Genomic DNA, 24,561 nt, shown 5'->3' on the forward strand with positions numbered 1-24,561 from the left:
AAATTCTGTTAACTTGTATGCGTTGCAATATTACGTTGCAGTTATTAGCATAAACATTTAATGTGTCTTTCGACTAGAGCTAACACACTTTAAAAGAAGCCGCCTATACCCGTTTTCACTAGAACCATAATACTGTAAAATATTCGACAGAAATTACCCCTAAAGGCATCATATCTTTAATTTGAAAGGGGTGTGGAGGCAGATACATTTTTTACTCTAAATTATGGAATGTTACTTCCAGGTTATCTTATCCTTGCTTATAAATATCTTGATGTTAGTGACTCCAACTGACCCATGCATGCCACACTGAAAATTCTCACTGTGTACCGATAAAATTGAGCAGTTGGAGACTCAAACCTTGAAACAGTTGAATCTGAGCACGATGGATTCATGTGTAACACGTGATATGCATTTATAAGCAAAAATATCCCATCCTGAGCAGCACCGATCCACAATCTTCTGCCTATGGAATCAAAACATTAGACAAATTGGTGTACTGTGCGCATTCACAAATCTTTGCAAATCAAGTGTGCTTTTGAACTAAGGAAAATTTAGCATTGAAATGGTCAATCTCAATATAAACCTGGTATCTGCTATTTATTTGTTTATCTGTTATTTGTTTTCAGAAGCATGGACTTGGATGGTGGGGGATGATCGTAACCGATCAGCGGTCGTGTGAACCACCCATGGTACGCTCATTGCAGTTTCAGCATTTCAGTTACGTAAAATTAACATAAAATGTGTCTTACCAAGTTACAATGCGATAAAATTACCTTAATTGGAACTATACCGTACTTAGAGTGAGCACCTAAATTTGAATCGAACATTCCGATTACATATTACAAAATATTTTTGATTATTTTCCAAATTGGGTCGTGCACTATGGGGAACACATATATTTTTATGTGTATTCAATGAACTTGAATTTGGAAAGTCGATTGTGTATTTTTCAAGATTATAAAATTAGATGCAGGAAGATAAAATTAAGGTTTTTCAATTAATTTATAATAACAGCTTCATAGAGCAAAATATTACGTAGATATTTGCCTTGGTAACTTTTGTAACAATATTCCAATGTGGTTGTAATGAACACGAGATTACATTAGTGTTCCATTATCTTCGCAGTGTCTAGACTAGATGTTCTCTCAATAAACACAACCACACATAGGTGCCACTTTATCTAACAACGTAACAAAGTGTAGATATAGTGTTCAACAAAATGCACAGATTCATTGTAGATTTGCAATACTTAAATGCAGTTGCAGTGAACACTATAATGCATAGGTGCGACGTAGTTTCAGCGATGTTTAGATGTGCTTGTAGCAAACACAATAACGCAGACTTTTCATGGTGCTTAGATACTAGTGATATACGGGAAAAGTTTATTCACAAGTGCAGCATGTTTACACTAAATTAGGTAATAGGTTTGTTAACAGGAGCGAAATAGGTTGATTTCACTCCTTCGAAGCCATACTTGAAATTTTTGAAACAGCGCTGCGGGCAGTGTGTTCTGTCATTCCAAAAAGAAAACGACCTTACCGTATTTTTTAATCTACGAAAGCGCGATTTGCGGAATTTACTAAACAACAATCAGCTAGTGTCGGTATATGAAAATATAATGACTTTAAATGTGAAATAGTATTTTTTTATTATCATTTGAAACTGTTTTCCTGTTGAGCTTCGTCAAATCCCGCGTCAGCATAGTCATATTCTAGTTTACTTTTTTCAGCCAACAAAAAAAAACGCAACGAAACCACGAGAACAAATCGAATATACAAATGTTTTGGATAAGGAATGTAGACGCGAACCAATCTTGGTTATCTAAAAGCGACATCCAAAGTTGTAAAATCTAAATCAGATTTAACAGGCAGGAAGTCTATTCATTAGAATTGTTGTTATCGGTGAATATAACTTTTGCGAGATTACTAACAGATACTATAATGGATAAAATAAAAATGATATTCATATAATATCATCGTTTTTTCAGCGCAACAGCACAAAGAAGTTAAAATCGAAAATACTGGTAACCCATGACCTATTTTCCAAAATCACTAACGAAAAAAGATGTGCGTTGTTTCACTGTAGAGCTGATAAAAAATTAAATCTGACGATGATGCTATGCGGCTGGAGACATATGTTGGTGTTAATAATATACCTTAATTAATACTTTGTTAATAGGCAATGGTTAGATTATCTTTGACTTCATAAATATTAACGAAAAGACTCGAAAAAACAACTGTTAGCAGCAATTAGCTGAATAAGATAATTTAGTATGTTGCAAGCTGTTACGAGATGCCACTTTAATCTAGAATGAACATGCAAATGTAAACATTATGTACTAGTGCAGCTGTAAATGGATTACTTGCTGTTTTTAATGCTGCACGAAAAAACTAAAACATCTTGAACGTTTCCATTCGCTGTTATCCCAAGTTTAAGAGTACAGATACACTTCACCAGCATCAAAAAATTAAACGAGAATATTGATCAGAGACCGAAGACTTATCGATCGAAAGTTAGGGGATCCCCAAAACAGAGTTCTTACTCCATAGTGACACCTTGTGTCCCATTACTAATTAATAACTCGCTAATTATACGACATAATTCATCCAAAATCAATAGGCTTCTGGTCTGAGATATGATGAATGCACATGCAAAATTTGGAGCAGATTCAACCACGCCTTCGTGAGATATCGCGGACATCTAACCGACAGACAAACCGACAGAAAGACAAATACCTATCAACATACTTACCGCTCTAAAGATCGATAACGAATGAAGTAATAACGAACGCAATCGGAGAATTAGAATGAGCCCGAGCTGACGACTGGCTTATCACGACTGAAATTGCTGACAAATAGTTAATGCCGCTGCAACAACAGTTTTTTGTTTTCATGAAGGAACTAATTATTCTAGTGGATGACATTCTAGTTATTGATAGTAAAAAATAAATGGCCCATGCGATATTTCTCTTTGGAAAGTTAATGCATACTAATGACAATGCCTGCATTCGTCAATGAATGACTTCTTTAGACAACTGTAACCCCTAAGCCTTCTTTCTACCCAACACATGGCATTACGTATATGCAAATAGGAAGTAGAAGTCCAAACTTTTACTATTCGTGGCGAGAAACTAAAAAAACAATTTACAAAAATTGAAACAAGCGTAACACAATAATGAAACATCTTTTTGATGTAATAAATTAAATAGGAAGCCAGTAATCTTATTCTTAATCTCAATTTTTCATGAAGGCTCAAATGGTTGACGAGTCGAAAAATAAAGCGACATCAAACATTCATTAGAAAATTATTTTTGACGCACGGTAATCACCATTGTTGTTATCAAAACACACTAATTTGTTTTTATAATATTCACCCAGAAACGACTATTCTCGTGGTTTTACGTTCATCAATATTCAATCGTAGAGGATGATGAAAATGCGATTACGTATAAATGCCTGCGCAGTCAGTGGCATTGTAAATTTCTGATGAGATCACAATGAGGCATTGTTCAAATAAGAGGGATATATAGCTCAGAACTAACACTTTTACTATCAAATTTTAAATGAACACCAAGTTTGAAGAATTCTAATAACATATTGTTCACCTTACAAATAGTATTGTAAAATAGGGCAAAACATGTCATATATAAGCAGGGATGCCCAACCGACTAAAATCTTCTGAATATGCAAAATAGTTTTCAAATTCAGAATTTCCGATGCCATAATGATTTTTCTGCCAAGTAAAATATTTAATTCATGACATCTACGGTAATTTAAAATGTCTTTTTATAATAATTTAATTGTGTTCAACGGAACTCGCGGTTGCGCCGACTTACGACAAAGTAAACATACGACGGCAATCTGCGAACATAAAAATGTGAGAAAAACTTCCAGATAATATTTAGTTTTGATACGGATCATTGCGATCGCCGTTAAAAAATCTCAAGATCTGCTATAAAATCCCAGGGAGTACGATTTAATTTAGTACCTAAAAAATCCATATGAAATATATAGTATATCAAAAATACATATTCATCGCCTCGAAATCTGCGCGGAACGGCTTCTGAAACAGTCGCCGAAATTATGTTAACTCGATTAAAAAAGCCGACTCCTTCAACGAATAACGATCTTTTTTTTGCGCAAAGTAATCAATTCATAAGGGCATACTTAAAATGCCTTAATAGTGTTCGATTCAACCTGTCCTTGCTTCGACATAAAAACATTATTACACTAAAATACTACGCCAATCTGCAGACACAAAAAGTGTGGTAAAGTGCCCGATTATATCGTGTTTTGTGATTTCGTGAACTCGGCAAATCTGAGCCGTTCTTGAAGCATTGGCTTCACTACATTTTAAAGATATTACCATTAGAAAAATCTTTTCGTCTGCGATAAAATTCCGCGAAGTAAAATTTATTTTAATACAATGAAAATTCGACTGAATTTACTTTACACTTATATTTAGTCGCGTCAGGCCCGTCGGTAAGTTTAAAATTGATCCCAAGGTACATTGCGCTCACAATTGAATCTTTAAATTTACAATGACAGTATGGTTTCAGAAGCCAACCAATCAAAATGTCTGCCGTAGGCACACGAAATGCTACGTTGCGAATACAAGTGTATCACTCTACTCTTGTTATCTTGTAGTGAGACAATAACTTCCGCATACTGCAGAAGTGTTTGTGGGATCGTTCGTCAGTCAAGACACAAGATATTCGACACTTCGGGCTTGGCCAAACTCAAATACTGTATCAGCATGACGTATTTGGCCCATATACAGTACTGTTTTCATCCTACTTTTTTTTAAAAAACACGCAACGGGCGCTGTATGAAACTGGTTCAAGGCAATTTTTGGAGTATGTTATTAAATTCACTCAACATCAGGCGCGATCGACCGATTTATTGGCCACCCCTGTTATATATATAGCATTTACCTTTAATCACCAGTCGAGTTGCCTTGAAATTTTCAATGGTTTAAAATTGTTGTTGTCGCTAGAATTCTTAGTCAAATTTTTATTTATGTGAACACGTGGCGGCTATCTTTTTTTTTTAATCTGGTTAGGCGAAGTCGTGAAAACTGCGGAACTGGTAGTTTACTATGACAGATTGTATGCCCGTGCTACTTCGTTTTGGCTTTCGTGTGCATATATTTGAACATCGCTCTCTTGTTTTAGTTATGGCTCGAATGCCTAGGTGCAGCAACAGATATTTCAGCAAATGGTAATCTAAAAATAATTTAAAAAATGTCATATTGTCAAGCCGATTGCAGTTTTCGTGTTGAGCTGGAGGATAATACAGAATTCAATTATTTTGTTATCACATTCGCCCATATACTTGAGTAGAATGATATAAGAATGTCTTGTCTTCGGAATATTTTTGCTCTTCCAAGTCTTGTTAATCCGTGGATATGATTCATTACACGAGCAAATTGAGAGATGCAGTCATCGCACCTTATTTTAAACCCAGGTAACTAAATCATCAATGTTAATAAATTACAACGAATGTACGCGCTACGAATGACATATATATATATATATAGGTGTACTCTAGGTATCTTTTTGATTTGTTTTCGACTGTTCTACCAACTGTTGAAAATTTGGTTGGCTTTGTCATATGCTCTACTTTCTAGTAAATTTCACCGGTGACATTAATGTCTGAAAACTTAAAAAAAAACTATTTTTCCTGATTTATAGTGTTTGTCATTCCTGTGCTCAGAAAAGAAACTTATAAAAAAGTATCAAATTTTGGATAATAAATCATTTCATTCAACCGAATATGAATTTACTGTTTATAAAATTGAATGATGCGCAGGACTGGCACGACTACAGAGAATAGATATTACAAAAGACTTTTCTAGAACACAAGCTAGTGTCCATAATTCGAATTAGGGAACATTTCTTACAGTCGGTTCTCGGGAAACTTCTATGTGTGGTCAACTTTTATGTATAAAAATATTTGTAGTTTATTACTGCGATCAAACTCCTAGGAAGACAGAGTGATCATCAAATTATCTAAATTTTTTTTGAATTTCCGAAACACAACTGAAAACTTACGAATAGAGTTCAAAAACGCGAAAACGAGGTATCTTTACGACCACACTTGAAAATCTGTCTGAGTGAGAAAAATGTCTGAGCGGATGCGAAAAGGGAGCATTGTTACCTCACTTTTTGCATTTTGCTGATTGGCCAATGTCACGAAGTAAACAAGGAAGTCGATGCTCAAGGAAAGGTTCATTGTCGATGTTCAATTTGTCTACCTATTAAATCAATGGGGTATACATAGTTCGAGCAGCAATTTTAAATTGTCAAACGCACAGATGCTATATTGCAATAATCACAAACATAATAATGTAATAATAAAGTATCAAGCCTGTGTATAAAGTTCGAGTTAAACAATTGAATTTGTTTTGCATGAGTTCTAATTTACTATTATATTGGTTTTGGTAAGAGTAATTGAGATACAGATATCCGCTAAATGGCGCTGTTGTTAAATTATATAGTGCAGTTAATAATTGAGAAAGACCACATTTTAATTGGAAAAAGTTGGGTTATATATAATGCCTAAAATGTTGCCTATACTAAGGGCAGTAACATTCAAGCGGTTCAGGTTATTGTAAGTTTGTTAACGAAACAGACTGTAGCTTAATGAAGTCTTAAACGACTCACGTTTCAGTTTTAGATCAATGTTTGTTTAAACATATGGCGTGTAAAGGATTGCAAAGTATGTGGCGAAGCAAGAAAGACCTTAACGATAATGAATATTTTAGTTTAAAAATATTTTGCTGTTTATTTTTCATCATAATAAATCTCAATTGAAGTGTCGTAATTCAAATTTACACACTAAAATTACTTCACTTTATTCTAGGGATTATATTGTATGTAGCATATTCTACGAAATGAGAAAAGATTTTATAACTTTATAAACAAAATTTTAGAACGTGGTCACAGTATATTCATTGTAAATCATCCAATAACTGATGCTGTAGTGATTCAATAATTTCGAAACCATTCAAATTTTACTTCACGAGAGGCGCTCAGGACATGGTGACGAGAGTTGATAAATCACGTGATATTTTTCTTTCCATGATAAACAATGCTAATATTACATTACGATCACCGAGGCAAACTCGTATGAGCAGTTCCGCATGGTTTCTAGAGCACGGAGGGCGGTATAAGTTCTATGTAGCGTGCGGATGTACACTCGTGTTTATTAAATTTGTTTGTGTAAGTTCTATTTAAGATATCACTTGCCCGTGCGCCTAAAATACAAATGGGCCGCAAAAACAATATTTTTCAAGCAAAGTTGCGTACACAGTGATGCTCATTTAATGAAATAAGGATGGGATTAATGAGGCGAAATATGAGAACGCTTTGCCATCATAGTTGTACTATACATATAGGTTCGTGGCATGATCCATATTTATTGATTTATTATAGACGAGTTAGTGTAGGCTTTCAAGAAAATTAGTATATTTTCTTGCTGTTGAAGAATGAAAAATTGAGTTTTTGCGTCATAGGGTTCAAATGAAAATTATTTTGTGTGAATCAAAGCAAAACAAGCAAATCACAGAACAGCAATTCAACTTTTTAGTATTATGGCTAGGGAGAGAAACTCAAAAGGGCATTTGGAATATTTGAAAACTATTTGTTAATTAAAGCATGGCTAAAATATTCCAAACAAAACAGAAATATTGGCGAATTCCTTGATATTACGCAATATTTCAGTCTATGACAATGATTCTTTTAGTAATAATTTGTAAGTATATATCATATAAACCGAACCACCATGATTTTATTCATTATGTTTTCTTGGCCTAAAAATAAAGATTTAAATCATTAAATTTATGTGTACACCGTTTATCGAACTGCAAGTCATCTAATATTCGTGGAATATGGAAATTTCGTTGGGAACGTATGCATGGGTATGTGACTTTTATTATTAAATATTACATTTTTTTCTGATTCTAATTTATAATTGTTAATTAAGAATCTATTAGACATATCATATCATACCACATTCAATTAAAAACAGTTTTAATTGTTGTTAATTTACCTTCTCCAGTTTAGTAGTCCCTTCTTAGTTGAACAGGTGATTCTAAATGCGTATGGCGTATAGGAATCCTGCCTTATTCTAGTTTTCTATCAATCTTACATACCCTATAGTCAATGCGTATAATATTCTCGTTTGTTGACTTGTTATGATTACACAACTTTTGTTGGAATAAAAAAGTTAATAAAATCTTGTGGCACACCGTCGGACACATAGATCAATCTTTTTTCGGCGTAAGACATTTATAAATGATTTCACTTGGAAAGTTGATAAAAACCTAGCCTTGAGTTTATTATAGTTTGGCCCAAAATAACTTTGAGGAAGGGTTTATTTCAATTACTTAGATTGTAAAATCTTAAATAAATAAACTGTTTAAATACATTTCAATATATAAAATCTCCATATGCTGTGATCAATATATATAATATCATATGCGTACGTTTTTCTATTGTGCTTTCATCAAATGTCAGACTATTTTAGCATATTTATGTAATTAAACGGCTAATATTTCCGCAGTTGGATAGGAGATGCCATTCCATCTGGCCAAACTGTGACTGATATCAGTGGGAAACCAATAAGATTCAATGAAAACCAACACTTAATCCTATTCTCATGAGATTAGTTCTTGTTTGAATTCTAGTGGACCGACCGAACGTGATTCAGTTAACGCTATCGCCTTACACTTAATGTAGAACAGTATTCAATATACGGGCGATATTAATTATTAATGTCGCCACAAATCTCATTTAAACTAGATTTGGTATTTGTAAAAATTGATTTTCACCAGGCTAATGGGCCTCTGCTGCACATGCTATTGAATGGGCTTCTCAATTGAGCTTTTGACGCATATCCGGTAATTAATTGACGGTCTTTTGGACCCACAAAGAAGTAAAATGGAACACTGACACGCGATTGGATTCATTAGCAAGCGGAAAATACTAAACTCGGCCGTAGTTTCTCTGACATGTATAAGTCAACTGCATTTACATTGAATCTTAATGTATCTATTTTTTCTCAAAATGAATTTCCCCATATGACGTAACAAAATGAGATTCCCCATATGACGTGGACAATAGAGTTACAATAATGACAACGCAGTGAAGTTCTACTTGTATACATTTGTAATTTCAGTTCACCATCATTTGTCTTGCATGGAGTGTAGCAGTTGACGGAATAACAAAAGGTGAACGCATTTTCCCTCAGACTTATCTGGAAGACTCATGTAAAATGAAACCACGCTGGACCTGATTACGCTCTTTGATTTGAGAGTGTAGTTTTATGTTTGGCGTTAGAAAGAAACGTCATTTTAATATTCTAAATGCATTCTTAAAGTATGCGATGAAAGAACATTTAAAACAAATATTCGCTCATTCTTAGTAAATTTGAATATTACGACTATGATTGAATTTTTTCTGACTTTTGGTTTATAAGATATCAAATATATATAGGATTATCCACCAGGTTATAATAGTTGTTTTCAATTACTTTTTAGATAATCAAAATTGAGATAACTCACTCATATTGAAGCCGATCATGGTTAAAGTGTTCAATCTTATTTTTCAGTCCCCCCAAAATCGAACATGATAAGTTAAGAGAAAAATATGTTTATTAAGTAAACAAATTAAATTTCTATTATTGGTTTCAGACAAAAATTACTTTTGTGGGGGAGAATGTGATGTAATCAGAGCGGAATGCAGCTGCGAAGCTTCTTGCACGACCAAAAAATCATGTTGCACCGATTACGAGTATTCATGCAATGGTACAGATATATCATTAATAGAATGAATACATATAACATAGTTACCTTTCCTATTTACTATCGGTAAAATAACTCGAAATAATTTGTTTGAAATACTACAAACCTCGATTTGAACCTATTTTGTGGTTCAACAGCTCAAAATGACATCACTGTTGTATTCAAATTTTGAAGTTTTATGATTTATATTGAAAAAATCTTCTGAGAAGGTTTTTTTAAATCTTGTTTCCATTGCAAATATTCTTTCTAAAATATGAAATATTGATTGTAAACATTTCAGTGGATTTTTTTACTTCTATGTGCTGTTTTAAATTTTTGACACACAAACATGAATTCATTGCCCAGTACTGTGTTTACTTATTTAAGGCGGAAAATCATGGAAAGACTCAGAATGCACTGCAGAAGATAAAATGAAGTGTCCTGATGGGTTAGTCCAGAAATTCTTTGTATATTTTTCATTATCCCATAAATAAAATATAATTAAGTAAAACTAGAAAGCAATGCTCATATATATGGACATACAGGTACAATGGTCTGATGTAAGTCCATGAGGTGGCGCAATATTCTTGGAAAAGCAAATAGTTTGGTTAAATATCTATCGAACCCCATTTGACTTGTGAGAATAAAAAAATGTAGTAATAACCTTCTAGAGGTCTTTGTAATATATGTATATCGAGGAATTTTGGAGGTTTTATACTTTACGTTACTTGACTTTCAGGTATGACAGTCCACATCCTTTGCTTGTATTGTCAATCGATGGTTTCAGAGATATTTATCTTAATCGGAATTTGACACCAACACTATCGAAAATAGGTTAGTTTTTTTCTGGAATGTTGCTGAGAAACTGGTTTATATACTAAGGGTATGCTTCCGATAATATTTAATCTAGATCCGAAGCGTCATCAAAGTTGCACAACGTTCGCCTTTATGTATTTTCGACATACTGATGATACTACTCATCCAATAGAGCAGTCATCCAGGTCATGTCTCAGCATTTATGGGTTCTAAACTGGAAAAAATAACTGTTCCTTTTTCAGCATCTTGCGGAGTGAAAACACCATATATGATTTCCGCATATCCGACAAAGACTTTTCCAAATCATTACACATTGGCAACGGTGAGTTTCCTATGAGTTTTATCACACAATTTCAAGCGTTATGAGAACACCATCATGAATACTCATCAATCTTTTGAATCTTAACATTGCAAATAGGAAGTCAAAGATAATATATGATTTTCCCAAGTAGTTTCTCAGCAATAACTTAATATACCACTTACGATAACTTTTGATATTTTTACTTCAACACTTCTTATATATTAGGGTTTATATCCAGAAAGTCATGGTATTGTTTCAAACACAATGTATGATTTCGAGAGTGGTGAAAAATTTCGTCCGGGCAGAAAATCATCATTCAGTCCGCACTGGTGGAAAGGAGAACCGGTAAGCGCCATCGTTAGTGTTAGATTGTTTTATTTTATTCTTGGTAAATTATTTCATTTTAATGATAAAAAAGACGTTTGGACATTTTGAAATAAAAATTGATTTACAAAAAAATGCCTTCTTCAATTTGTTTATTATGCGATACACGCTGCTGATTTTGTTTTTTAGAGGCGAATATAAAAAGCAATAAGAAGGAACGAAAAAAACAAAACTGCATTTTGTAAACTATCAATATGAATTCAAAAAGGAATAGGAACGTTTTTACAAATTAATCCCACTATAAGTTTTTGCAACCAATATAGATAGGCTATCTTTGCCTCCTTGTCCATCTATTAAGTCACTACCAGAATTGTCACTAACGTGAAAATTATATTATATAGCTTCTAATTATAAAACTATATTATAGCTTCTAATATCATGAAAATTGAAGGCAGAAAATAAAAAAGGAACTTATGTTCATTTTTTGTGATCTAACAACCAGACATTTTGATTGGATTCCTATTTGAATATTCGAGTTTTTTTTGAGACAACATTCAACTTTGGAAATAAAATTTAACAGCCCCTGACCACTAATCTTTAAGATTAATATGCGATGATAACACACTGACACCCATATAAACTGACATATTTTAGATCTGGGTTTCAGCCAGTAATCAAGGATTAAAAAGTGCGACTTACTTTTGGGTTGGAGGTGAAATCAACATTACAAGGTATCCTGATTATTGGCTCAAATATGATCAGAGTTCTAACCTAGAAAAAAGAGCTCATAAAGTATTGGAGTGGCTGGATATGCCAAAAGAAACGAGGTATTTTGATGACAAAGATTTGTACAACTACTGAATAAAAGCTTGTCTGGGTATCATGCTATGTTAATTTTTCTAGTTTTTCGATATTTTCTTCACTTCAAAGTATCAAAACAAATATTATTTAAGTTGATAACTATTATATAAGTTTTTTTTTAAAAAAAGAGTGAAATTACTATTTTATAAATTTTCAAGCATTATTGGGTTCAACAACTTCGCTTCCTTTGTTTATCAAATGAACAAAACTAACGAGTTACCGGCAATACAAGACATAAAGAAATTGAAATACTAAATTGAACAAATTAGTTAGACCAGCAAATATGCCGAAATCCCAACACAGTCGAAGTCGACAACATCAATTTCTAACTATTATCAAACTATTTTTACAGGCCCTCGGTGATAATGCTATACAGTCACTATGTGGACGCCGCTGGACATGACGCTGGCCCATTTAGCACACTTGTCAACGAGAGTTTAGTTTACACCGACTTAATGTTAGAAATGATAATGAACGGCTTACGTGATAGAAATCTGGACACATGCGTAAATTTCATAATAACTTCCGATCATGGTTAGTTAGAATGCATTTATAATCACATTACTAATACATAAGTCAAGTTAATGATTTCAGTGGTGAATGTAACAATGAAATACTTCAAACACGTTTGTTTTACGTTTTAAAAGTTATGTTCTTGATTTAAAGTAAAATGCATCATGGTCTCTATCAGTTTGGAGCTAGAATCAAAATTTTCGACTTGTGGTTTGACGCGAATATTATTATCAATTTGGGCAAATTGATGCCAAATCATTTGCGTCTCATATTTCCCTAAACAGTCTCGGAGGTCTTGTCCACACTACAACCATCGTTAGTCACTTTTTTCTCTTTCTTTGTGAAATATGTTTTGTTTTAACCGGTTCATATTTTGCGACAGGAATGGCACCTATTGACTGTGAAAACAAACTAATTTATCTTGAGGAATACGGGTTGAAAGAATCTGATTATAGTTTTGACACCGGTGCTGCCGTTCGGATTCAAAAGAGTTTGAATGAATCGCTATGGTCTAGGTATAACCCATTAGAACTGAAAAAGAAGTTGGAGTGCATGCGGAATGAAACACACTGGGAAGTAGGTACTTGATTTTCATTCACCGGAGTAATATTCAATATAAATGATAAAAACTGTTGAATAAATACCATTTTTAGGCTTATTTGACGCATGAATATCTGCCAAAAAAGTTCCATTACGCAAATAACGAATATATCGGAGACGTTCATTTGGTTGTGGACGACAAATGGTGGATTACAGAGTGAGTTGATTAACTATGAGCGATTGGCGAGCAGCGACAAAGTTACTAGGTGTTCAATATGGATATACGGAGATTTTCGTTGGCTGTTTTTTAAATGTTTTTGCGTTGTAGTTAAGATTTTGTTGTCATATTCTTTTCAATGTTGAAAACAGTAATATACAAAAAAAAATACATCGAATCAAAGGTTTTCCACAAAATTCGCAATTATTTTGCAATTAAAAATTGCTACGTATATTTCTAGAACTCGTGATGATCCAGATTGCGAACCAGGTGGTCACGGATATGACAATGATTTTACTGATATGAGGGTAAGAACTAAGAATATTGCGGGATGGTATTTTTTTATACACCATAGGATAGAGTTATTCTGACGATTATTTATCTAGGCTTTTTTCGCTGCACACGGACCTTCATTCAAACGAGGATACACCAAAAAATTGCCCTTTGGAAACATTGAAATGTATAATTTAATGGCAGGTAATATTTTACATTTATATGTATTTTTTTTTAGTTTTTGTTTGCCTTAGTGTCCAAAGTCATAGTAACGTCAATGAGAATTTGTATTTAAACAAACGAAACTTTTTGAACGGTTCCGAATTCGACTAGTATACTTTAAGACACGAAGCAAAGCAAGCTATGCATACACGATAGGTTCAAGATTCGTGATTTAATGCGACACCTGGCGACGCCACCTCACGAGTTTGTCGCAAACACCAAATTATAATTTGTGTCTTTATGTTTGTTGTCGACAAAATACGACAAGAACTCATATACTTAACTGTACTCTTCTGGTTATAATGAATATCTAGTATACTTGATTGCGCTCTATATAAATATAGGTGCGATTATGACTTGTAATAAGTGACTCGTAAGTGTCAGATGAAGAGTTCCAATCAGTAATGTGAGACTGACAAAAGAAAATACTACCCAACAGGCCGTAAAACATTAGTATTCACATACATCAAATTTTGCTGGTAAAAATGCGAACAAACAGCGGTAAAAGTTCAGCAGTGAATAATAACCTGCATTACACAAATGTACGAAGAACTTCTGATAAAAGGGTAATGACGAAAGCCATGCGCTTTAAATAAGATTCAAGCCTTTTGTATTAGCAAGACGTATTATGATTTCCATCACAACTGAGAACGTAGTTCTACATTAATCATAATTAATAAAATAGATAACAAATAGGGTGTATAACACGGCGATATTATACAATTTGATGTCGCATTACCAATGCAGTTTTTGGCCATTTTATGACATCAAGTAGTTTTATATTTACATTTATTTCTTATTTAGATCTTCTTGGTTTGAATGCAGCTCCAAACAACGGTACAGAGGGTAGTCTTTATGATATTCTAGTCAATCCTAAGAAATTGCTGACTGAATCTTTTGGATTGAATCCAGAAAGTTGTGTATATCCAAATATTGACTCTCCTTCCACAAATATGATTGGATGCCAGCCATGTCAGGTAGATATGTTTAGTGATGTAGCCTTATACATTTATGTAAGATTACCTACTATAAGATGTTAGGAGCTGAAAAACCAAGAATGCTACTTATTTTTTTGATTTCCAGCACGTAAAACGACATTCGCATACACATTCATAATATGATAATACTCTTCAAAATATACCTTTTTATTTTGTCATTTATGTAATGAACAATTTGAATTTTTTAGATGGTGTCAACCGAACAAGCAAATCAAAGATTGAATATAAATAATGAACAAGGTATTGATATTTAACCTTTTTCAAACCAATGTATTCTCCATCTTGTTCATTAATTCACACAGTATACCAAAAAATCACTATAAAAGGAACATTGTGTTGTTGCGACAGTTATTAATATGTAACTATAAAATGGTGTTAAGAAAAATAATAACTCAACAAACAGCATTAAAAACAGATCTCAACTCAACACAAGAGCAAGCAAGAAAAGTCATAAGAATAACAAGTTACAAATTAAAAGGTTTATCTAGGCATTTGGGGAAAAATTATTATGATTTTTATTCTTTATCTTTGAGACCACTTAATGTTTTTAATAAATTCAAAGCAAACGCATACATGACGGAAAATATGCTTTATGGAAGACCGAGGATATTCAAAGAACAAACTCAATATTGCATCTTATCACAAAGGAATTATATAACAACATACGACAACAATTTGAAAATGCCAATTATATCTTCGTTTGTTTTAAACAACGATACTGAGGAGGTAATTTCTTCAATTTAAAATTAATCACGTTATCATTGTTGAATATGAAATTGCAATCAATTCAAATGTTGCACTTACTTGTTCATACCATGGTGCTCATGTCTCTTTTAAGTGGGTCCGTTGTTAAGGTTTGTGATCTTTATTGAGTAGATATTGTTTTCTATTGAACGAATAGTTTTTTTTGTAATTTGATGTGAATGCATTAAAATGAGTTGTTCTCTTTTTCCAAATCAATTTTCATTGTACAGCGTCTGTTTTTTATGTCATTTTCGGTAATTTGTTTCCCAATCATTATAAAACATGCTATGTGTCTATTGTTATATCAAACATGTTATGTATCTTTATGATAAACAATCCTTTTGTTCCGCAGTTTCCCATCATGAATTTAGACTGTGCCCGCCGGGACATTCGAGTGAATGAAAATTCCAACATAAATTGTTCTGCTAGTACGGATTTAACATGGACGTTTCTTTTTTCTCCAAGTAAGAGAATTATTGCATCAAAATCATAACTGTTTGTCATTCCCAATTTTGAGCAAAATATTTTCTCAAATAATACAAATCTGTTTATTTTGATTGGCCATATTGAATATGAATCATCAAAATCTAATTGCATTTGACAGGATTGGTTACAGAAAGCAATCAGCAAGATGTTACAATATCATCTAACATGATTCCAGTTTACAAACCATTTTCTGAAAGTGAGTAATTCTTTAATATTAAAGTCAGTGCTCACCGCTCAGCTGCTTTTTTGCCTGTATCTATGTGAATTCCTCTGCTGGTGGAACTTGGTTTGCAATTGTAATTTGACGCTCTTGAATGATCCGATAACGGATTTTAGTGCAAGTCGTATAGATAGGCTACCGGTATGTTGTTAGTCGTTGGGTTTCGTGTCCGTATGTCTGAGCGTCTCTCTTTTTAATATTCTCGCAAGATACATAAAAGAAACAATTTCATTAATAAAAGTTTCGTAAAAAATTTATTCTAGTTTGGCAATTCATGGCGAAAAGTTTTGTGAACTGGGCTCAAATGTATAATGGGATTTCAGTCCATGTTGGACCGATCTTCGATTACAACTACGACGGACACGCTGATTCCTTCGATGTGATAAAACGGTAAGATACAAAATATCTTACTTAGGTCTTTTCTCAAGAATATCTTCTTAGGTTATATTACCACCCCATACGGTTTGTTATACCAAAATATATAATATCTTTCAATTTCTATGATTTCATCAATGCGTTACTTGCAGGAACGGTAACTTTGTTGTAGAAAATGACATCAATTCAACTGCGATTCCAACTCATTACTTCATCATTGCTACTAGATGTCGTGATCAGATGAGATCAAAGTCAATTCAAGATTGTGCAAAATCAATGGATGAAATTGAAGTTTTGAATTTTATTATTCCCAATTTTAAAGAAGCACCATGTCACACGGTGAGCTACTTTGGCAATAATATGCTTTCCTAATCATTCCAATGTTCCCTTGCTCGGCCCAGGTTTTCAGCCGGCCCATTAGCCTGTCATCTGTTGCTTTACTCATTGCATAAAAAGTACCAGCGATTTTGTTTCTATATTACAATTTGTAATTTCAGGACAACTCGCCGTTGAGTGATTGGGTTCCCGAAGCAATGTCAAAACACGTAGCTCGAATGAAAGACATAGAACTACTGTCCGAAATTTCTTTCTTAACATCATGGTTGACAAATGAAACGACTACTCAAGAAGATATGATGAAAGTAATACAAACAAAATTGATTCTACCAGAAACTTCACAGAGTTGGGTACAAGATTTTCTTTCGAAGACAGATAATGATGAAACTACCGAATCTCCTGTTACTACAACCTCTTCTTCTGAAATTGTTTCGAAGTCCAATCTTGTTCTACTGTTTCTTTCGCTTCTTGTTTGGATTTATAATTTATAAAACATATCAACAATTCAATTTTTATTCAGCAAAATAAGATACTAAATAGATACAAGTAACAGAAAACACAATAGTGTGAATAGAAGCACTTAAATCAATACAAAGTGATACGTAAATCAAAAAAATCATATGAGGTCTTCAACCATTAGATTATCTAATTCCCATTATGATTTTCTATGATTGACAATGAAACCATACACAAACAGATTTAGGTGTGGCACTACTATGTTTTGAATGTTGTTTATTATTTTTGTCAGAATTTCACATCCTACATTGTTAGTAAAAATCTAATTAGGATACTTTTTTTCTATTTAGCAATGATGACAAAAAATTATAGCTTTGTATTGTTTTACTTGAACACGTAGACTAGCATGTAGTTAGAAATATTGAAGGCGGTGAATAATTTGTACAAACATGTAACACATGTTTTACAGCTCTGATATTTTTTTTTTACAAATTTGCACAAAGCAAAATTACCAATATAATAACCCACTTATCAGGTAATTTCATGCATTGTTGTTATATAATATTTCCTTTTTTGGAATCTTCAAATAGAGTTATATATATATCGTAATTATATAGCTTGCCACACTCTCTATACAATGACTAGTTAAGCCGCTCTGCTCCCAGTATATTTTAAGTTCACAGACACATCTTGTAAAAAATTAGCGACTCACTTGTTTTTAGTTACACAAGGTTTGGGAAAAAGGTATGTGTTTAAAAAATGTTTTAACGAAGCAGCAAAAATGGCAAGAAAATGCAAAATTATGTACAAGCTTATAAAAAAGGGATATAGTGATAGTGTATTACTATTGAGAGGTAGTAAAAACATTGATCAAATCGAGATAAGTTACCGTATATATTATTATTTTTCAGAATAAAGTACTTCAAATCATGTAGATTTTCGAAAATGCATTTGATCATATTATATATATATGTTTATAATTAAAATGATGTGTAACTTATATTTAAATTTGTTCTGAAATTTCATTATGTTTTCAATACGAGGTTAGAGAAGGGTGTACATTGCTTACAGCGTCCTACATTTTTTATATCCTTCTTATTATCAGAGTTGAATAGAGTCGTCAGAAATAACTTTGAAGAGAATAAAATGCACTTTTGAATACGCAAAACAAAAAACCTCAAGTATCTCGTCATGTTCAGAATTGTATGAAAATTTAAGCTGACTGTGTTCTTTTAAAATAAGACTATCCGACATAATTATATAGTTATTCTGCACTGAATCGCTTGAGGTTTCTTCAAATGCGATTAGCATGCACATGGCTTGTTGTTGTAGTATACTGTAAGGTTCTCCTCGATGCAACATCATCAATGTCGTCAGCATCTGCGTCATCGTCATTGCAAGTATAGCAGGGTAGCAACATTGCTTTCCATTGTTTAAAGCTACATACAATAGCCGTAACGTTGATCAGTGTATTGATGTTGTAAATAAAATGCCTCAATTTAGTTTCGTATGAATGAACAAACCAGTAACGGGTCACAGCAATCGTCAATCCATCGGTTATGACGCAGACTAATGAAATGACAACACATCTAGTGACGACTTGCATCAAGTTTTTCTGTCCATTAGACGGTGTCGTAGATTCTTTTTTCAATCGCTTCGACGCCCCTCTCACGTCATTTGCTGCTAGAGCTGGGATAGAGCTTTTTCGTCGTTGCTCCAATTTTGTAGTGTGTCTGATTAAAGGATAGACACATAGTGCCACAAGCAAGATGTGCAAAATCGTACTGCTGACCAACCAGAGCGTGGGTATCACATCGTAAACCGCGTTCTCAATTCCAACACACTTTCCTAGCTGTGGTTCATAGTGATAATTTCTCCATAGTAGAAGAGCTGCTGCGAAAATATGAAAACAAAATAGTAAAAGTTTTTGGCATGTATACATTCAGTTATACATTGTCTTATTGAAGCTTACGAAGCCCTATTTTGGGATAATCTGTGCTATAAAGGAATGAACTCGTGCACACACATAAAGGCTTGACCTGGATCACCTCTGGTTTTTATACAACTCCAATTAAACTAATAAAATATGTTATTCGTAACTTTTAAAACGAAAACCTGCGGTTTTTACGGCACCTGCGATAAGAACAGAGTTAGGTCAATGCGTAGACTTCTACTAAAACCTATATGGGTGGCCAGGTCATGACGCGTGGATCTGCGTGAACACGTGTTCAGTAAAACTCTCCTTCTTATTACCAGGAATTCAAGTAACTCGGAACAAGCGGTTTTTAATGCATTGTAAGTGTTGAATACAATTCATTTGTTTTGTGCTGTAAGCGACCTTGTTGAAACACAAAGTGAGATGTGGTTTACAACTATTTTACAAGATGTGTAATAATAACCAGAACACACACCGAGTGCTTTTCGTTCGGAAATTTGCCAAAATAGATTTTGGTGTCGGCGACCAAGATGTCCCACACATTATGTCATATTATCATATATATCTTGATTTATCATTTCCAACTAATTGAAATTACCGTGTATATATTTATACCCAATTTACCTTCAAAAAGCTACGCCATAGCAACTTTGTTAATTCAAATATTAAACAATCTCAGACTAATCTCAACTAATGATATCTAATTAATTAAAAATTCTTGTCACTTAATTTTATAAAATACGATAAGCTAGCTATACGTTACATTTAAATTATTTAAAATAGACATAGATATTTAATAATTAATGTCCTTTACTTTCCTGTTAGATCCAATTGTGATAAAATTACTTCAAGCTGTCAAAATGTGCAGATAAATTGTAGAGCAATCAAAAATCAAAAAAAGACGCATAAAACGAGCCCTCTATAAATAAGCTTCGCATTTTCTATCGGGGATGAGAAGTTACAGCTTAAAAACATTCAATGGGCTCAATGAGATTATTTTATCCACACTTTTTTACATTTTTGTGCTATGAGTATTATTTATACTAGAAAAAATTATTGCATGTGAGAAAATTCTAGAAATGTTGCAGTAATTTTAGATTACTAAAAGTTATTTCTATCATATGTGGACTGAGTTCTTTCGAAATCTATAGAAATAATTCAACCTACCATTCATTACAATAAATATTGCAACGATAAGAACAAGAGACATCCAACTGCATATTGACGTCAGAGGGTTTGCCATTCGTCTCATAATTCTTTTTTGATACAAAACTCTTTGTCGGAGCCACAAAAATAAATAGACTGTGGTGTCAACTTCGATCAACCAGGAAACTGTAAATTACGAAATATTATTTTGAATGTATTCTAAAATGCTGTAAGTCAATGCCATTTGATGGAATTTTACGAAACTTTTTCGATACATTTCGTATGTATTATCCCACTGAAGGTTCTGAAACAAAATTCCCTTTTTGCTCAAGCATTAATCACTTGAACATAAAATATTTAGGACTTTAAATGTTTTAGGTGATTACGTCCGATGTGTAATTGTAAATTGGAGATGTTACACTTCTATAGTTACAAGGCGTCATAATGCAGGCCTAATTTATTATATATATTTGAAATTTTCCATACTTGTTTTTGTCGCAAACTAAATTCGCTTGCTGCCTCTGACATGTATAACCATACAGAAGTACATTGGTCTAACGCAAAAATATACCACATGTGGAATTCTCTAAACAAGGGTATACATTAATGAATAAAAACACTATTATTTATCATATTTTGAGTTTTCTTAGAAATGGGTTCATATATTTTTGATCAATACTCAGTATAACTTCGAGAGTATTATATTCTTATAAGGGTATAAAATGATGAAGTAAAATTAAAGGTTCTGTTAGACAACTTGTAACATGAATGTAACCATATCTGCTAGTTGCATAAAATAATAATTAACCAATTCAAATTTGATCCATCCAAATTGCAATATGAAGTGTTGTCAGATTTTTTTGGGGCTGAATATACCATTTCAAAGCGATTTATCCAGAAAATGGCAAATATCCATGTACGCCCGTTTTGAGCTACCCAGAAAATGATCATTCAAACTCGAATCACATTTTTTTTAATTCCAATTTGAAGCTCCTATACATTATTCAATATGAGCCACGAATGACGATTTTTAATTGAGCATGTTATATGTATCCCCTTGAAAATCAATTCGATATGGAAAGTCCCGTTTCATATAATCCCATTATTGATTTGCGCTATAAAAAGACATTGATTCAGGACACAAGCAGTCTTTTCATAGGGGACACGATATAAATTTATGATCAATAAATAAAAAATTCCCAAACTCACTCCTTCACTCTCCGATACTTACATTAGAGTGTAGTCAATACACATATATATAAAGAAAAACTTAGCAAGTAGGGAAATTTAACGAATATTGAAATTTATGGTTATATAACTGGTCCTAGAACTGTCACGGGTCAGTCTATATGTTGTTTTCTAATGTAAGTCATACATAAAAATTATAACTTGGGAATGTAATTTTAAGACACAAAATTATTTCACAGATTTCATATAATATGATACTGGGTATACTGGGGATTTTCCGTTCTTACCAAAGTTTTTTTTAAACTTATTGGGCTGATCTAAACCCCACTATCCAATCCGTTTCTAACTTCGGTGCTAAATTTCAAAAACCCCGTCACAGAGAAACAGATTTTTTGACGAAAGTTGTACACCAGTAAACAATAAATGCTATTCATTTATTCACTCCTATGTTTCGTCTGTTCAGATGGGATTTTAGTCCATATATTTTCAATATTGCAAAATTGGATTTTAAGTGATTTTAACAACAGGATTTTAAAACTGAATAATAATCAATAGACAGGAAAGAAAATTGCGTCATTATTTTCAGTCTCTCGAAAACAAAATACTAAAACTAAATTTAAAAACAAAAATAAATTGAAAAACTAATGGGATGTATACATAGAAGGCATTATGGTTGTTTAGCCCACGATCGAGTTATCGACTAATGATTAGCGCTGTCTACAAGTACCCCATCACACAAAGAAAAGAGTATATGTTCATTCATAAAATAATAACAAGGTATCACGAGTAAAATGTTTTGTGATTTGAATGATATACTACATTTTTCTTTCTTTTCCAAAACTATAATCATGATTTAGTAGATGAGAAAGAGTTTAAAACTATGATCTTTTTCTTACCGCCAATGTTCTTCAAAATAGTGCATGGAATATCACTCATGTCTGATGCTTTATAGTATATGATATCATTAACACATCTCATAAAACTGAAGAAAGCGCTCAGAATACACAAAATCCTAAGCCACGGTCCGGTCCGAAATCGAGAATTTTTCCTTTTTCCTGTACTTGCTCTGTTCTTATGCGTTTGGTGCCAATGCCATTCATAGTAGCATAAAGACATCAATATGTAGAACGATATAATAACTGCTAATATAAGAAAACAGTCCATGGCAACATCAAACGCAGTTCCCGGATTATAATAGTTGAAATAAGTGATGTTTGGTACCGTTGTCTCGTTTGAACTCATGGTGAATGTTGGAGTTTCTTCAATGTCTGAATCAATTACTTCCATAACAGTCCTTCAATTTTATATTATCAGTTTCCAAAATAACCAAATTAGCTAAAAAACATGTAATGCTGAAAAGAATAGCTATATACATTTTAATATGTTCAGTTTATGCACAACTGTGAACGATATAATTTTTGTGAATGCTCTTCAGATTTTACCTGTGGATTTTATCACACGGAACAGTGTTTTTGTATTATGTTTTTATTGGTTATTTGATTATGATGTCAGGATTCGTAGTCAATAAAAATGTTGTGAAAATGTTAGTCTCCATACGGATTTATATTATTATTAAATTATGGAACTTGTTTGGGTTCTATTAGTGATATGAAATTAAGATTCTCTGCTCAGCCAAAAAGAGTATACTCATATAATTAACGAATATGAATCGCTAAGCGCGCCTTATGTTCTTCATTACGTATAATAATGATATAGTTCAAATAGATTTAAGGCGGAATTACAAAATTTCTCATTGCGTAACATCCTATCTCGAAAACAATATAAAATAAAGTACTGTACAACGCTAACCCCAAATTCCATATAGTGAATATTGAGAAAACACGACTCACACTTTTTGAAAAATAAGTAAACGAAATGTGCACAACACTCTAATTTTATACTAAGAAACTGTCACTTTCACAACATAACAGCTTTTCTAAATATCAATTAAATATTAATGTTTTTTTTAAGCACATTTCAGTTAAATTGCCACAGTTTTTAAAACACATCAAATATTTACACAAAGAAAACAGAAAATTGCGAGCTAATTACATCATATATATCACAAACAATACTTCGATATGATAATAACCTCACACTGTCCCAAATTTACAATTCTTTTCTTTACTACAAGACTGTTTTTTTGCATGAGACTGCAAAATTTTGTTTTGCTTTCAAAACATCGGCAAACGTGGAATGTAATTTATAATCAAATCGATGGGTTCCATTGCATACGCTTTTGAAAAACCTAAATGAAATCCCTAGTTTACATAATGTAATACACAGAAAGTCAAATATAAGCCGAAAGATTACTGATATAGTCAAACTGAATCGTTTGTAAAAATGACATCCGCATAAAATGTACAAAGAGACGAAAGTTAATAAAATTGCAGAGTGCGCACTTATTTAATTATTCGATAATGCTAATGAATATACGATTTTTTAATAGTACTCATGACCGGATAAAGATTCCATTAACTAATATATGATTTTTGTAAAAATTCTACGGAAATCTTAGGAAGTTTAGGATTTTGAATAGGAGGAATTAAACGATCATTACAGGCCGAGTATTTTCGCATGCGTGACAAAAGAAACATTTTATGACTCGGAATAGAGTGATTTTACTTTGTCATAACTGAGGAAATACGAGTTTCAAATGAATTGAGTTAGAGTTAGACTATTTAATATCCCATCTGGAGAAACAAAAAATTAATTTCATTCATTGATAGCTAAAAACATACAATTTAGCAGTAGCAGTGAAGCACTATACTGGCTGTTATACATAATTAAAGGTAGTGTTCAAATAGGACCGAATTTAAGAGACAT

At 32.8% G+C, this 24,561-nt stretch overlaps 2 protein-coding genes across 3 annotated transcripts; one reads left to right on the forward strand and one right to left on the reverse strand.

Moving 5' to 3' along the window:
* The first annotated feature begins 7,800 nt into the window (after positions 1-7,800).
* LOC120341153 (venom phosphodiesterase 2-like) lies at positions 7,801-18,467 on the forward strand. Its single transcript, XM_039409597.2, has 21 exons — positions 7,801-7,920; positions 9,180-9,231; positions 9,694-9,807; positions 10,171-10,231; positions 10,523-10,617; positions 10,842-10,921; positions 11,126-11,245; positions 11,879-12,051; positions 12,438-12,619; positions 12,981-13,174; positions 13,252-13,355; positions 13,597-13,663; positions 13,742-13,832; positions 14,655-14,827; positions 15,037-15,088; positions 15,411-15,574; positions 15,945-16,056; positions 16,197-16,274; positions 16,562-16,688; positions 16,826-17,012; positions 17,171-18,467. The coding sequence occupies exons 1-21, from the start codon at positions 7,891-7,893 to the stop codon at positions 17,498-17,500; spliced, it is 2,586 nt and encodes an 861-aa protein (XP_039265531.2). The 5' UTR covers positions 7,801-7,890; the 3' UTR covers positions 17,501-18,467.
* On the reverse strand, positions 17,507-23,087 carry LOC120341155 (uncharacterized). Of its 2 annotated transcripts, none has more exons than XM_039409599.2 (3): positions 22,632-23,087; positions 20,569-20,733; positions 17,507-19,355 (listed from the first exon to the last, which is right to left on the reverse strand). In XM_039409599.2, the coding sequence occupies exons 1-3, from the start codon at positions 23,020-23,022 to the stop codon at positions 18,760-18,762; spliced, it is 1,152 nt and encodes a 383-aa protein (XP_039265533.2). In that variant the 5' UTR covers positions 23,023-23,087; the 3' UTR covers positions 17,507-18,759. The 2 variants fall into 2 exon arrangements, with proteins under 2 accessions (XP_039265533.2, XP_039265532.2); XM_039409598.2 differs by having other exon boundaries at positions 17,507-19,358.
* Positions 23,088-24,561: the final 1,474 nt, after the last annotated feature.

The sequence above is a fragment of the Styela clava genome, chromosome 14 (assembly GCF_964204865.1).
Source record: "Styela clava chromosome 14, kaStyClav1.hap1.2, whole genome shotgun sequence".
NCBI lineage: Eukaryota > Metazoa > Chordata > Ascidiacea > Stolidobranchia > Styelidae > Styela > Styela clava.